The 18,379-nt window shown below is 26.9% G+C and overlaps 1 protein-coding gene across 1 annotated transcript; it reads left to right on the top strand.

The window, feature by feature from the left end:
• The first annotated feature begins 6,437 nt into the window (after positions 1 to 6,437).
• Positions 6,438 to 11,176, top strand: LOC132949197 (uncharacterized). Its single transcript, XM_061019963.1, has 4 exons — positions 6,438 to 6,555; positions 6,653 to 6,808; positions 8,485 to 8,652; positions 10,997 to 11,176. The coding sequence occupies exons 1-4, from the start codon at positions 6,472 to 6,474 to the stop codon at positions 11,174 to 11,176; spliced, it is 588 nt and encodes a 195-aa protein (XP_060875946.1). The 5' UTR covers positions 6,438 to 6,471.
• The last annotated feature ends 7,203 nt before the right edge of the window (positions 11,177 to 18,379 follow it).

Consider the following 18,379-nt stretch of genomic DNA (forward strand, 5'->3'; position numbering starts at 1 on the left):
TTTGACTCGAATACGTCTTTGCCATCGAACAGTTTTCGATCGATGACTGAAATTATTGGCATGGGGTATGATCCGATTGTGGAAGATGGTGACACAAAAATTACTAACTAACCCAAAACGCAAAGCTCTTAAAAGATAATTTTGCTCTACAGCAGTTTTATGGCTTATTATTAAGACCACTAGTCATAAGGTAATGCGTACTAAATTATGATCATTTTATTATGAACCTATCGATATAATATAATGAGTCTATAATTTAATTATTCAATTATTTTGAGAACTAATATAAAGATAGGTAACGTAGAAATAATAATAGAAATTTAGGATCTTCCTATGATGTAAAGTGAAGTTCAATATTATACCTATATTATTAAGTGGATTCTATTGACCTCATACTGACAATGTTAAGCGTTTTGTCATAATAAACGCAAAATAAACTAATCCGACAATGGACATTTTGTGAGTATTAATACTCCAACAATCATAATATACCACCGCGCACCGCAGCAATATAAACATTATACATACCTAATTATTTTTGTACCTATATACTCTACACGTAATTTCACAGTTATATTTCAAACATTATAAACACTCCGGTCTTTTGAATTAAAATTTAGGTAGGTACATATAATTGTAAATTATATTGTGATTATAAAATATACTTTCCATTATTTATATTTAAAAATACCACGTGATAATGGTGGTGAATTTTAATTAAAATTAAATATTAATATGGAGAATATAATATTTGTGTAGTAATTAGGAGGCATTCCAGGCACATAAACTGCATGCACGGCCGTACGCGAAAAGAATGAAGGCGGTCAATAATATTAGAAATTGTGTTGCTATTTGATTATCATTCTAATGCCATTGTTATTATTATTGTTGTTGTTAGTTTGTTACAACGTTTTTTATAATATTTATAGTATTAATGTATACTTAATTTGTATAACTATAATTTATAATAAACCGTTTAGTTGATTCGCACTTATTTTTTAATTATTTGAAACAATATACACTCGATATCATTAAGTAGGTACTAGGTAGGTGAGACTATGTATGTGGGTAATATTAATAAACCAATTTTAATTTTCATGTTACTACGTCAAATTTTATGGTATTTTCAAAATTCGCACTCTAGCTTACTTTTTATGTCATAACTCATAGTTGAAAAACGATAAAACATTATTTTGTGAAAATGATCAAAATCGACGTTTTGAATGATAATTACTAATTTATATATTTATTAGAAATAATAAAATATTTAAATTATATATTTTATTCAGCTTCTAATTTAAGTAGGATCAATCACACAATCATTTTAACATTTAATGTATAGGTATACTTTTTCACTTAATTTTAGAAAATTGAATTAATACATTTTTATCTAGATAAAACTTTCAGATTATTTTTCATGGTGCAGATAATTGTTGTAAAAATGATCTCTTATCCATAGATATTTTAATTCGTGTCTTATGTATCAAATTAATGAATGCGGTAAGATGGAAATCTCAAGAAGTACCGGGCGGTAAAATGGAAATCTCCAAAAGTGCTGGGCGCATATATCACACGCGTATCCTCTTCACAACCAGACACTGAAATCTATACCACGGTCCTTACAAAACATAAACTGTTGGTTACATCTAATTATCCTATTCATATTATAACCTCCATGCGTGACGCTTAAAATAAATTGTTTCTTTCATGAAATATTGTTGTCGTAGAACTATAGTCTGCTTGTTGCATAGATCTCTGCATTCCCTTTGCCGTGATCGATGAATGCAGAGGCGTGACAAAAAATAGTATGTGTGGCTCGTGCGGGAAGGCAATTTCAGTCTTGGGCGAAATGCCACCCTCGCCTGCGGCTTGTGCTGCACACGTCGCCCACGACTGAAATAGCTCACTTCCCGCCCTTGCAACACAATATATTATTGTGTAAAATTGACAGTTTTTCCTAAAATTAGTTGGCAAATCAAAATTCAATTTTGTCTATTATTAATAAATAAAGTAATTCAATAGTGTGAATTGTCATCTTTTATTTTGTGTACCGTCGGAAGATAGTTATACGGCAATACCTATAACTCCGCTAAAAATATAATATTGCTCTTATGGTTCTTTATAGGTGGTATCCTCGTTTCATCTTCCTTTTTCGATCAATTCCCACACAACATATTAATATTTTCAAGACATTTTAAAAATATATACAACAGAATATTTATATATTTAAAATATGTTTAGAACATTTGAGGAAAATATTAAGATATTCCAAAAATATTTTCAAAATATATTTTGGCAGAAGTATATTTTCAAAACGTCTGATCCATTTATTTTCAAAATATTGTAGTAAATATTTTTGAAACATTCAATGTAATATATCTTAAGAACATTGGAGTTATATATTTTCAAAATATTTAACTCAAGATAATTTAAAAATATTTTCTAGTATATTTAGACAATATTTGAAAAGATTATAATTACATTGAAGCATAAATACAAATTATTGCTGATATCAATTTAATAGAATGTAATAGTAATTAATATAGTTTATATGAAATACTTGATATATATTATATTATATACTATTGACAAAATATAATCTCAATTAAAATTATATATAATTATATGTAGTATGGGTAAATTTTGTATTCATAAAAAAACAAATTGAAAGTTATACAAGAAGCTATTTTATTATCCGTGGGAAAGTTCATTATATAATATTGTAACGTGATCATAAAATACACGAATAAAGAAATGTATAATGATGAAAAAAAAATTTAAGTTATTAATAATTGAATTTTATCTTTGGGCCTTACCCACTTAAATAAAAAAAAACAATACATAAATATTATAGTTACAAACTATATAATACATATCTTGTATTCAAAAGTAAAATAATAATAATAATGTCTTATTTAAAATTAAATTTTGTATTCATAAGAAACAAGTTAAAAGCTATAGGTACAAGCTATTTTATTATACGTGGGAAAGTTCGGTTATATAATATTGTAATGTATTATTGTAACGTGATCATAAAATACATGAATAAAAAAAATGTATAATGATGAAAAAAAAACTAAAAATGAAAATAAAACCAATGAAGGAGTAGCCAACTAAAAATGTATCAGAAAACAATCTTTGCATTAACTTTCTTACTGTTTCTGAAATACTATGGCTACCCATAAGTGAAAGTTGTTGAGCCTAAAAATACAAAAAGATCAATTTTATAATATATTATATACTAAATAAATATTTAAACCATATAAATACATTCATTTACACAATTTTTCAACTAATTTTATTTCTTACAATTTTTGACAAATATGATGAGTCTTTTATAGTATCTTCCCATTCATTTAAATTATTCTCATTTGTTATATGTGGTATATCATAATGATTTAAGGAATGACTGTCACTATTTGAATTTGTTTTATTATTTAGTTGATTAAATATTTTGTCGAGCATCATTTTTAGATAGTCTTGCCCCCCAAGTAACACCAATTGTTCTAGTATTAATCCTTAAATGTTCCATTCCTTCTTTGATTATTCTTCAAAAGGTAATATATTCTGAAGAGTTTTTATTATTTCATGAATATTCTTAATAATTTATTATAATCACAATCAATTAAAAAATAATATCAATCCATTCTTATTATATTCTTACGAAATATCATATTAATACATTATATTATATTAAGAATATTCAATTCATAATATCAATGATTATTCCATATGAATAATCTTTTATTGACATATTATTGTGATTACCTACTTAATATTATCAACAACTATTTATAAACTAATAATAATTTATATGCCACCGTGCGCGCCTATAGATGACCACAGTCATTACGTAGGTAATTCCATTTTCCAGTCATAACCAACCGGCTATTGAGTATTGACTTTAACCTTAAAATTAAGTGATTTGCAATTTACAATTAATTTGAAATCAAAGTATCAAACGTGTTTTCAATAATTAGTCATATATTATGCACTTTTCCTTCTGTATCAAACATATTAATTAGTACCAATAGGTACATGAATATAATAATATATAATACTGCAGTATTCAAACGTGAAACGGTTTTGAACTTCGATACCATAATATAGTAAGTACCTATTTAATATGTTAAATGTATACACATGAATATACCTATATAAGTGAATAAAGAGAGTACCTATGTAAAAATTATATAAGTATATAATAGGTATAATATGTAACCTGTAACAACAATTAATACAACATGAATAAGAAACTAGGAACTAAATGGAAACTCAATAGGGCCATTCAAAATGAATTGAATAATTTAACAATATTAAGAACTAGTAATAATAATACTACTAATTCTAATTCTAATTTAGCAAATAATAATAATATAGTTGTTAATAACATTACACAGCCAGTTAATCCTGAACTAGAAAACTTAAACCATACTGCTGTAGAACTTCCATGTGAACCGACTGAATTAAACACTATATATTATGATAATTTTATTAATACAACTATAATAGAGCATCAAAATACAATATATACTAACTTTATTAATACAGAAAATAATGATGAGCCTAGAAATAAATTATTTGACAATTTGTCATTAACTGAACAAGTTATACAGCACCTTAAACTTTGGGCTGTAAAAAACAGAATCACCCATTTAGCACTAAAAGAATTGCTACAAATTATATGTTTGGTGCCTGAATTAAAAAATATTCCCAAGGATCCTAGAACATTTTTAAACACACCGCGAACAACGATTACGCGTCATGTTAATCCTGGGTCATAAGGGCAAAGGATTAAAGTTAGCCTTCAATAAAACAATATTGTCAACATTACTATGCAGTAAGCAAAATGTATATTTTGTATGGATATTTTATCAATAACTTATACACAATTATATTTTTGTTTAATATAGAAGCTGTTCAAAGTAAATTTACAACAGCTACAGTCAAGGAAGTGGAAAATGCTGCCAGCATATGGTTGACAAAAGCATCTGATCGATTAAAAAATAAATTATCCTAGTATTTTTTATATCCGTGTAATATCTAACTTAAATAATTACACTAATAACTGTATAATATACTCACATATTATAAAGATAATAATGTGTGTTACTTTTTAAACTTAAATTAAAAGTTTTTCATCAACTATATTATTTTAATTGTTTTAATTTATATAATTATAAGGTACCTAGGATACATAATATTATTATAATATGACTACCTATTAATTATAGGTATAAATAAATTATCTATTGTGGTATGAAAGTATTATTTTAACTTAAGGTATGAATTAGAGTATGAATTAGTGGTTTAAAAATTAAAAATTTGATATGGAGATCAAATTATTTTTATGTATTCCAATGTAGTAAAAATCTTCAGCTTTTTTAAAGGGGAGATGAGCATAGTCCCTCAGCTCCACATCGATAGATAAAAAAATTCCTTAGGTTTTATGTCAGTGGACTTATATATATATAAAACAAGCTCTGCAGACATATTTATTAAAATTTCTTCAATGAATGTAAAACAATTATTTATCTACCTTTATATTAATTATCAGTAGGTATGTTAAAACTGATTGAAATATTGATCACATATATTATGGAATAGTTTTATCTATTGATCTAGGTTTGTATTCTTTGATTATTCATAGAACAATAATAAAATCCAAACAATAATTCATTTGTTCTCTTAAAATAGTCTATGATTCTGAATGGAATAATTTTTAAACATGCATTGATTATTCATATAACTATAATATTGTAGGTATAGAGAAACAATGTTCGATACATATTTTATACTACGTTTAATATTAGTTCATTGACGTTTACCGATCGCGTTCTGACAATATTATTTATATAACCAGTCACTAACAATATTATTTTATTTTTTAATATCTGAAATTAATTAATATTATATTATTACATGTATTTTATTGTTTGACCTAATAATAATATAATAATAATTAATTTTCCTGCTTAATTGTATATTCTAGAATAAAGATAATTATTATAATGATTACTTTGACGCTGGCGATTGTGCACAATAATTATTAAAATTTAAAAGGTAGAACACTGTTTTATATATTATTTACACTTTTTATATAATATACTCAATGCTTTAATGAAATCATTATACAAAGAGAGATAGGATGGATAATGATTATAGTCAGTTTCAGATTGAATAATTTATTACACCTATAGATAAGTACTATAATTTGTTTTGTACTTCCTAAAAATACTCTATTGTGCTTGCAACGGAGCAATAAACATTATAATTCACGCAGATATCATAATAAAAAATTCAATTGTAGCATTTTCTAATATACAATGCGAATTTCAATGTAAATGTGTTACTAAATAAAAATAGGTTATGTGTAGACTGTAGCAATAGTCAGTATACATACGTCCTATGTATAGCATATTGACTTAAACTTTTTATATTTTTGTAAGTAAATCGTATAATACCATCAAGATGATTCTATTTAAAGTATTCGTGTTTGTTGGTTTCTTATCAGTCTTAAAAGCACAAACAAAATTTATGCCTAACTTGCCTATGGTAAATTAATAAATTCCTGTGTCTTATATTTTATATTTTAAATTATTGACTATTTGTTCCATAAGTTTCAACTGTTACATACATTGTATTATTACAGGGAGCATATCGATTGATATTCTCAGCAATTTATCAATGTGATAAAACAAAAGATCTTCCGATCAAAATGAATGTATATTTGAGTAAAAAGACATTTAATAGTACCGAAATGAAAGGAAATTTCACATTGGATATACCTTTTGAAGATTCATACATAGTAAGAGTATTTAAAATAATATAAAATTTACATATTATGTTATATATTAAGGCGCCCGGTGCCGATGCCATTTTGTCCTCAAAAATACACTCTGCGGGAATAACGATACCGCCTTGTAGAGTCAATCAAATTTCATAATTCTTTTTTTAATTGCTAGAGGGAAATATTCTACAGCCCGCATCGATCTCTGTTTTTCAATATTTTATTCTCAAACTTTATAATATGCTTAAAAAAATACAAGATAAAAGGCATTTTTTTTACAATTTTTTTAATACAATTATTTGAAATAAAATACAAAATCAAAGATCAACGAGGGCTGTAGGAAGTCTTCTTCTTTTAGATAAAAAAATAGTCATCAAAATACGAAAATTCTACAAAGCTTGAGAGTTATTCCCGTAAAGTAATTTTTTTCGATATAATACACCCTATCAACCCCGCCTAAATAGGTATCGGGTAGTAGATTATTGAAAAGTCTCATAATTGAGGTGGAAACTAAAATATAAAATTAATTTTCAAATTTTATAGAATAGTGGAAAATTTGAAAAAATGGCACCGGGATCCTTAAGTATCTTTACAAAATTAATGATATTAGGATACCATCATTAAATTCATCAACATTTATTATTTTAATCGTTAAGGCTTGATCATTTCACCGAGGTTCTTCATAACTCATAAGTTGTTTTAACAGAATTATAAAAATAATATAATAAAATACTGGTTCTAAATTTTTTTATAGATATTTGAATTTTTATTTTGGAAAAATTGATTATTTAGACGAATAAGTTATTATTGGTTTAAGTTATTATGTTGTACCTAAAATTAAAAAATATATTAATCGTAGGGACCCGAAACATTTAGCCATCATGTATATTATAATTCTTTTATACATAATGACATTTTCAAAATATTTAGACTAACTTCAAACTGAACAGTACTGAATTATAATTTAATAGCAATATACGTAAATATATGTTATAACTATAATAGGTATTAGGTTTATTTTATTTTGTTATCGTTTACGAAACCAATTATCGTGTGAGGAAATTAAAATATTAAACGTTGTATAAACTTATATTTTAGTCTTTCTTTTTTCGTCCTTCGTGAAAATAATATACAGGTTTTTCAGTATTTCATTATTTAAATTTCGATTAAGAGGACGTTGAACCCGCATGTGTTGTCTCCACGCGTCTTACACACGTACGACATAGCAAATTTTCGTTAGGTAGTTTCAATAGAATTTTAATAGTTTTATTTTTAAATTTATATAAATGAAATAATATTATTTATTATACTAGTGCCGAGTACCTATGTTATATCAAATAAAAATTACTATATTGAAATATTAATGTATGTATTATAATAAAAAGTATTTTTTACCTAATTTTTATTTAATATTTTAAACCGATGTGCATTTTCATCTGGTTATTGGTAATGTAGTTTTAGGTAAGTATTGTGTATTAATTGTGTAGATATAATTATTTCGTAATATATTACAATTTTCAATCATCTTGTAATAATAAAAGATATTTCAGTTTTAGTTTAATATTTAGATAAAGCACAACACTGTACCTAATAATAATTTTAGAATTAATGTATTAATGCTGAACTATTTTTAGTTAAACATTAATAAAGGTGAAACTATTTATTATAACATTGGATAATTTTTAATTTTGTAGCTTGATGCAAACTTCGCTTCTTGGAGCTTAACTGGTGGTTGGAAACCAAACTCTCTTGTTTACGTAACTGATAATGCCTGTACTAAATTGAAAATTATTCTTGGAAATGCATGGTTTTCAATTCTAAAGGCGTTCAATTTTTCAACTACAAACTGTCCATTATCAGTGGTAATAGTTAATATTTACTTATATTTATTGTATAATTGTATATAAAGAGTAATGATTTGATTTATCTAATTTGATCACTGATAATTTAATTAAGTGAAATCATATAATGTATTTGAATTGAAATTAACCTAATTTAACGCTTTACCTATACTTACTGTAGTATAATTACATGTAGAGTTTACCTAAAAAATAGAGACAGTTAGTGGCATACAGTAATGCATCACATCCCTATGTGAATCAAAAGTCAACTAAAATCGAAAGTTAAGTAACATTGCAGTTGACAGAGAAATTGCATGACATTAGTCATTAGTCAAAATTAGTCGAAACCGTAAATCTAAAATAAAAACTTTTTTTTTTTTCCAGTTTTGAACCGACGGCGCCGCGGGGACTGCTTTAGCATTACGTCCGCGACGCCGTCAAACTCTAAAATAAAAACTATCTGAAAAAAAAACTATCTGAAGTTGCACGAACGTCTTAAGAATAAACTCAACTGTAACATTGAAAAGTTTAACAGCCTTGTAATTTTATACAACAGAAGATAAGTTTGTTTTAAACTGAAGAGAGTTCTTCTCATAGAATAAATTACAACACTGTGACCCGAAAAAACAATGTCTTATAAAACTTCGTACAAATTATTGTTGAATACAAAAACTGCTTTGTTGGTTAGTCATGGTAAAGCAATGTTCAACAACAATGACGCTTACTAAATGTGGTCTTGCAATTTGCGATTTTTGATTTTGGTTTTATCTTTTATCTTTATCTACATACGTCTCACAGAAATATTTGACTCAGCTGGTCATCTTGAGGGTGGTTGGTTTGGAAGGATTTATGTTATTGTATTAAACTTTAGACTTCAGTTTTCTCCTATGACACCAAATAAAGCATACGAGCCTTTACATCTGATGACATTTTCTAACTTATCGTGTCCCCCATGCCTTTTAAATATGAAATGTAGTCTCTATACTGTCATATTATTTTACTATTTTTAAAATGCGTCTATCTAGATCGGCAAATCGTTTTATTTTTTTTGGGTGGACTTTTTCCTGCAGTTAACTGAGAATAAAAATAATCATCGCCAGATTGAATTTTTTTTGAACAATTAAGAAAAGCCCTGATTGACGGATGACATATACTACAAACAGAAACATCAATATTTTCTAATTTAACTAACATTCTATTAAGGCAATTCCGTGTTTGTGTTACCTATACTTGCCTATTATTATTTTAATTTACTGCGAGTTGTGTCGCAAGATGAGAACTGATAAAAACGTTATCGCCACAGTAAATTGTAATCGTGATCGTCATCGAAGGCCATAAGTGATGTGTAAATATTTTAAGATAAAATAAGATCAATTACGATTAAAAAATGTTGACAACGAAAAATTAAAGATCGTACTTGTGTACCTGTGTGATATGATAGCCCATAAGTGGCCAATATTCAGAAACTGACTAAGTGTTAATCAATAAAAATGAAATACCATTGTTGTTCATGAAAGTAAGAGTGAATAAATTGACTAAAGAAAGAGTAGACTTGGTCATAATTTAGCACTACATTGTTCTACTTTTATAGGCTGACTTTTAATGTTGAGAGGTCATTGTTAAGTTTGCCTTTTATAACGGTTAGGTTTTTAGATGGGGACAAATATTAAAATGTTAGGTTTTTTGAATTTGTAAATACATTCTATATGCATCTTCAATAAGGTAGTATATTAATTAACCTCAATAAAGGATCTAAAAGTATTGTTTATATTTACAGCAATATTATATGCACATTTTTTCATCTCATTACATTATGTCTATGATATTTTTCATTGACAAAAGCATCGTAGAAGTGATTAGACTCAGTTGTAATTTATAATGTGTACTCACTTACAAGGGCTTCAATCATCCAGTGAACTACTAGCAAATTCTAAATGCATAAACAGTTGTCATTTCTCACTCATACATTTTTAACAAAGGAATATCAATGATTGCAGTGAAATATTTCTCAATATTTACTATTTAAGGAGTTTCAATGATTTATCAGTAGACTCATCTAATCGAAAATGATTACCAAAGCTATAGCAACAAATAATACCTATATTGTTAACAATTATTTTTACATCAAAATAAAACTCTATTATTCTTATACTTAGGTACTTTATAAAAAAAAGAAATAATACTATTGATGTAGCCGTAAAAATTATACACCTAACCTAACCTAACCTATACAATTAGGTGTACAATTTTTACGGCTACATTAATACCTAGTATTATTTCTTTTTTTTTTAGCAACACATGTAAGTTATGTAAACTTACATGTGTTGCTGACTTATTATTAATAATTATTATTGGATATTTACAGGGTATCTTTAAATCAACAGGATTCGACACAATACTTTATAATGACAACAACTTTCCCAAAGTGTATTTTTATGGAAAATATAAATTTACAGGTAAGCTAAAAGACAAAAAAAATAAACAACTTGCCTGCATAGTAGCCGAGTTAAACGTCATGCGGCCATGGGAATCACTTATAGATTGAAACTTCCATATTATTATAATAGCTAATAAGTACCTAATTTTAAATAAGGTGGACAAGTGAGTACCGCTTTGCTGTACAGTAGTTGGTCGAGTATGTCATTGTGTGTGATATTTGAATTCAATGATAAATCATTGGATACGAAAAACGATTCTGAGCGGAGACGGTGCGTTTGCCTAGGCGAAGCTCAGTGGCGCCGAACACGTATGGCTACTGGGGTATAAACCCCATAACTTGTAGGTGGTGGGTGGGTAGATGGGTGACTGCTTAGTGCTTTAAGGTCTTGTTAAATTCGACAAATTACTAATAAATATACAATATCGTAAAAAATTATAAGTTCAAACGCTCATAAATAAATATGGTTATTCAACGCTAAATTTAATTGTTTTGTTATAAGTAGAACATTTTGTTAGGAATTTTTTATTAAAATGTATTATCTAAGCTATGAAAAGAAAAACTCTTATTAATTTCTAACTGAAAAATAGCTTACGACATTTGATCATGGCTTTAAATAGATCAATAATCGTCGAAATAGTTTGAAAATTTCACCGTGTATGGAAAATGCTGATATAAATATATGGTAAACATTTAATGAGTCTGTTATTCGTTTTGAAAATACAACAAAATATAGAAAAATCTATCAATAATTTACCGCTGAATATCAAATGTAGTAAAAATTTGAAGTTCAAAAGCTCATAGAAAATAAAGTTCTGTTGAAGTACAATTTTTTTTGTTTGTTTTAGGTAGGAAAACTTATGCAAAATCTTCTATTAAAAATTTTTAATTTAAGGTATGAAAAGAAAAACTTTTATGAATTTATAACTAAATGATAATTTACAACATTTAAAAAAAGTCTCATAGCTATTAATAGCTGAAAAATATTCAAAATAGTTTTAAAATATTGCCATATGTTATACATTATGGATAATAATATCGTTTTAACATTTAGTAAAAATTTCAAGTTTCTAGGTTCATTTGTTTTTAAGTAACAACAAATTATCGAAAATTGATTGATGAAAATTCTTTAATTTACCTATGAAAATCTAATATAGTAAAAATTTAAATTCAAACACTCATAAAAAATTAATGTTAGTTTTCGGTAAACTTTTTTTATTGATTAAGGTAGGTAAATGTGGGAGGAGTATTCTTTCAACATTTATAATGTTAGCTTTGAAAAGTAAACCATTTATGAAATTCTAACTGAAAAATGTTCGATATTTTGTTGAATTTTATCAAGATTTTAACTTTAATTGCATATAACAAAAAATGAACTCAAATTTATGAAACTTATAAGGTATCTTGTATTAAATTTCCAAGCGTTTTTACTAAGTGTAACAGTTTTTATCGAGAATAGTTTAAATAAAAATTAAAAATTTCTAAAAACTTCTCAATGCTATAACTAGCCTAAAAAGAGTCAAAATATTATGAAAATGTTACCATTTATGTGAAATGCTAATATAAATATTTGGTGAAAATTTCAATGGTCTACGGTTATTAATTTTGAGTTACACCAAAAAAATAAAATCGATGTCCTCAAAAATTGATTTTGCGTAAAAATTATCACTTTTTTTCACTTTTGTTTTGTTTTTCTTGAAACTACTTGGAGTTTTCAATTTCGACATCCCAAAAATACCAACTAGGTTCAATTTTATATCACAAAAGATGCTGATCTCAAAAATCGAGGCATGCATACTATCCAAAATATTGCTAACAGACAAAGAAATAACACACACACACACATAATAAATTGTAAAACCAATACATTCTTTCGCTCCACTCAGAATCTAAAATATCCGTAGTTTGAGTAAATATTGTAATTTTATAATTTTAAAATCAAAAAAATGTAAATAAATCAAAAATAAATGAAATATAATGGCTTTCTTTTACTGGTATATGTTTTTTAACAAAATATTGAAGTATTTATAATCATTATTATCCCTATTTTATGGTTGTCTGTAGGTATTACAACTATTATAAATCAGCATGTTGTTACCGAATGAGTAATGACATCAATTAATAATAAATTAAATAATACTATAATAATAATTTTTGTTTTTGTTAAAAATAAATACTAATGGCAATACATATAGTAATATGTAATATAATAAAATATCTATACAAATATAATAGGCTGATGAAAGACGGACTTCGGAAAAAATGTATATTCATTGTAGGTATACGATTTGTCAATCAATTTAAATGTGCAGTGACATAGGTACCTACTGACTATACTGAATGATGAGGTACACTTGACATCTACTATACAACAGAGCGACTTCCCTTGTTCCATACTTCGACATTATTACTAATTGTAGGTATTCATTGTATCAATAAAGAAATCATTTAAACGATTTTTAAGAATTGTAGATTTATTGGTTAAGTGTTTTACAAGTGTATTTAAAATAAAATATTTAAAATGTATGTCGTTAAGTTTTGTTTAGCGAGATATTAACCGAATCCTAGTACTTTGTATAAATTGTAAAACAATATGTCATTAAGGGTCCCGGAGCCAGTTATTCAAACTTTATATTTTAGTCGCCACCTCAGTTATAATACTTTTCCAATTATCTACTACCCTATACCTATTTAAAGGGGGTTGATAGGGTGTATTATATATAAAAAAAAAAATGACTCTACGGGAATAACTCTCAAATTTTGTAGAATTGTCGGATTTTTATGACTATTTTTTTATCTGAAAGAAGAAGACTTCCCACAGCCCACATCAATATCTGATTTTGTATTTTATTTCAAATAATTGTATTACAAAATTTGTAAAAAAATGCTTTTTATCTTGTATCTTTTTAGACATATTATAAAGTTTGAGAATAAAATATTGAAAGAGATAATATAATATTGAAAAACAGAGATCGATGCGGGCTGTAGAATATTTCCCTCTAGCAATTAAAAAAAGAATTATGAAATTTGGTTGACTCTACAAGGCGGTATCGTTATTCCCACAGAGTGTATTTTTGAGGACAAAATGGCATCGGCACCGGGCGCCTTAATCCTTATTAAATATTAAAGTATTAGTAAATTAACTTTGAATATTATTTTTTTGGTCTTAAGTAAACTTACTGATTTAAATGCTTTTAAGTTTTAGTATGCAGCTGTGTAATTGAATATACTGTTATTATCGTGACTAAGAATGTGACAATCACTGCACTTATCTTTCGTACTTGATAAACTGGAATAACATTACCTAATAATTTAATTTTTTGTGGCTGTTGTGGTGTGTTTGCTCAACTAATTTTATTGTTTTATGAGTTATGACAATAGTAAATTCATACCTATTTCATTACCTGAGAGACTGGTCCACTGATAAGTGATACAGCTTTTAACGAGGAAAACGAAATAGTTTATATAATTTTATATTATTTTTAAACGCAATTTGTCAGTCTTGGGATTTTAACTAAAGTAATCAAACCTAAAACTAGACAAGGATGTATAGAGACTTCAATTTTAATAATTGTGAATACAATTTAATCAAGATACAACCTATGTATAAGTGTATAACTATTGCTTTAATGTAAATTTGTATTCAATGTGTAATTCGTTCTAATTCCGGTAATATTGACCTTTTACTCAAATATAATATATTAGAAGTGATTGGTATATCACTTGTATTCTTACATTTGTATACATTTACATTGAAATTAGCTTTGTATTAGCATTTAGCAACGTAAAATATTACAATAGGATTTTATGCAACGTGGCAACTATTACAAATTTTTTATCACACTGCTGCAAACATTATATTACATATTTTACAATAGGAAATAGGAACAAACAACGTTTATATATACGACGAAAAAATTAATCTGACACTGGATCTAATTATCATTCATTTTTTCTCTATATTACCTTTATGATTTTATCATAGTTTTTGTTATTTTAACTGTATACCTACCAAATTATTCTACTATACTTTAAATTTATTTGTATATCGTATATAGTTTTACAAGGACAACTTGTATTGAAATAATACACGATTTTATCCGTTTATGATAAGTTACTATAAATTACCTATAGTATTTTTACAATTCTAATTTTAATAAACATTTAATATGCTTAAAGTACCTACTTTTGCTTACCAGATTCGATAATAAAAAATTGCTTAAAGTAATGGCCTGATCACCGGATTCATCTGTCATAAATGTAAAATTTCAATGGCCCAATTATTACCGGTGGAAGACATAAGCGCTAAGTCGAGATAAGAAAAAAAAAAGTCATATCGTACGAAAGAGCTAAAATCCTAAGTCCCTGACTGTGTGCCACGGTTAATAGATATTAAACAACAGATAAATAACAGATATTCAAAAACTCCAAACGTTTAATTATTATCGACAAATGTATTATCTGATTACGATAGATTGTCACATAGACAGTGTGTGAGCAGTTTGGTGTTGTAACATATTGTTAGTACTTTAGTAGGTACTTACTTCGTAAGCATTCGTCTAAGCATCATTCGTTAAAATGAATTTTACAAAAACTAGTACCAAATAATAAAGGTGATACGTGAATTTTATTTAAAGAGTAAAAACATAGATTTTTACGAGAAATGGCCAGCGGTAATGTGTAATTGAGGTGTATAGTTACCAAAAAAAAATAAATATTTTTCTGTAGGTATATTATATTTTAACAATTTACTATCGACAAATTTTTATAAGATCTAAAAATTCAACTGATTTCTAAAATGTTCGTCCTTCTACATGAAAAGTAAAAAAAAATATTAATACTCAATTATAAATTATAACAATTGTTAAATATCTTAAAAAATAAAATTGATAAATTATTGATGGCTGGAACTAATAAGCTGTAACTCAGGAACTAGCCCATAGAGTAATATTTATAGGGCAACAATTTTATATTTATGTATCCACTTCAAAAGAAGGTGGTAAGTGGATGTCGCTCTGCTGTACAGTAAGTAACAAGACATAGGTCACTGTTATGGATGGTGTTAAATTTGAATTTAATGATATAATATCATTGTATACGAAAAACGATTCTGAGCCGAGACGGTTTGATATTTGGTATTATTAATAATACGGTAGCCGGTAAGTTGATTTAATATTATTTGTACATAATAATATACTTTAGAAGTTTCAGTACCCACGCAAATAATATTTCTAAAATATAACACAAGACTAAAATCATTCTTCTACGTTTAAATAGCTAATTTCGTCCAAATTTGAACGTAAAATAACTATAAAAAAAACTGTGTTTCTATATTTATTAGATTTGTTGGTTGGAACCTTGTTTTAAATTTCCAATCCTTAGCTATAAAAGTTGAACATTTTATAAATTTTTAACTACAAAATCGTATTTACATTTTAAATTAGATACATTTATTTTAAATATGATCTTTAAATGCTTATAAAACAAATTGTGCTTATGTATTTTTAATACTTTTCAACTACTGTTGTCACAATAAATTAAGATGCTCGTATGAAATTTAATTAAAAACACATTTTGATCCAATAAATAAAATGTTATTGAAATTTATAGAAAAAAAAACTAAAAAAAAGTGGGCATGTGGGTTTTGCTCTGCTGGTACAATAGGTTACAAGTGGGTCACTACTCACTGTAATGGATTGTGTTAAATTTGAATTCAATGATGTAATATTATCATTGTATACGAAACACGATTACAACAAAAGCGAAGACGGTCGGTCAGTCTATGATATATTAGTATACTACTAAGTATATATTTTGATGATGTTATTGTGAATAAAGTAATTTAATTATTTATTTACGTGGAACCTTGTTTTAAATATTCAATTCTTAGCTATAAAAGTTGAACATTTCTAACTACAAAATCATTTTAAATTTTAAGTTTGATCAATTTTGTCAAAATTCAAAAGTTAAATACTTAGGTATAAAAAAAAATGTGTGCCTATGTATTTTTAAAAATTGTATTACGAATGATTTTGTTAAAGCAAAATCAGGAGCCTTGTTCTAAATTTTCATTCTTTTTGACTCAGTAAATATTTTATTGACATTTATAGAAAACATTCAGTGAAAATGTCATGTATCTATGGTTATTTTTTTAGAGTTGCACCAAAAACCAAAATCAATTTTGCGTGAAAATTACTTGAATTTTTTTCCTGCGATTTTGAAAACTATCGAGAATTTTAGATTGGCTATTAGGCAGTTATAGACTATAGTTTCTCGTGCCTATGATCTATATTCGTAATTCGTATACACCCGTCTAGTGACTACGACGTTCTATTTATATAAAAAAAATTCCTAGGTACCTTATTAGAAGGGCGTCCAGTATAAAAACCGATATAAAAACAATAATCAATGTACCTACACGTCTCACATAGAATATATGTCGTCTCCATTTACATAAATGTACCTACCTAATACCTATGTATAAAACATATAATTTGTATAATATAAATATAATATAATACACACATACAAAATAGGTACACCCTTATGTATAGTAAGTATATATTAAAATTATATAAAGAGAGAGGGGAGAGGGGCGCTAATTGATCATGGTGGCATGGGGCTCACCGGGAAAACTTCCGGTGTCCCGGCGAACTAGTACGGGCCTACAAGTTGACGCGGTTCCGCGTAATAGCAGTTTGAATTCAAACAGCCTTTACGCGGAAGCCGCGGTATGGCTTCTCAAACAAACAAACGCGACACCCGCGTCTGGAACCGTCGGCCGGCCGTCCGGCGAACCGGCTCGAACAAGTTAGTTTTTTTTTAACGACCCGCACGATACGGACCTCCCACTTCCCCGCGATTTAAACATCCCATCCAACCGGAACGGATAATACAACTTTCCTTATTATTGGTGTTCACATAAACAGACGTAATTAATATTGTCAATGATAATTTCGTTTGGGTCGATGACACGACCACTTATTAAATCACTATCAACATAAAACTGTGTTCGAATCATTTTTTTTTTTTTTATATTGGTTACCTCAAACACCTCCACCAAGCGGCAACCACTAGGTCCGCAACAAAGTGGTCCTTGTAAAACAGTATATCATGTACAAACGAATTGAAAGTATAGTAGAATATAGTAAGTATACAGATAATATAACAAAAACTATGATAAAATCATATAATATAGAGAAATAATGGACTATAATTAGATTCAGTATCAGATTAATTTATTCGTCGTATTATAAAACGTTATTTGTACATATATACTATTATAAAATCCAATAATTGGATACAAATATT

This window comes from Metopolophium dirhodum, chromosome 7, assembly GCF_019925205.1.
Source record: "Metopolophium dirhodum isolate CAU chromosome 7, ASM1992520v1, whole genome shotgun sequence".
Classification (NCBI taxonomy): Eukaryota; Metazoa; Arthropoda; class Insecta; order Hemiptera; family Aphididae; genus Metopolophium; species Metopolophium dirhodum.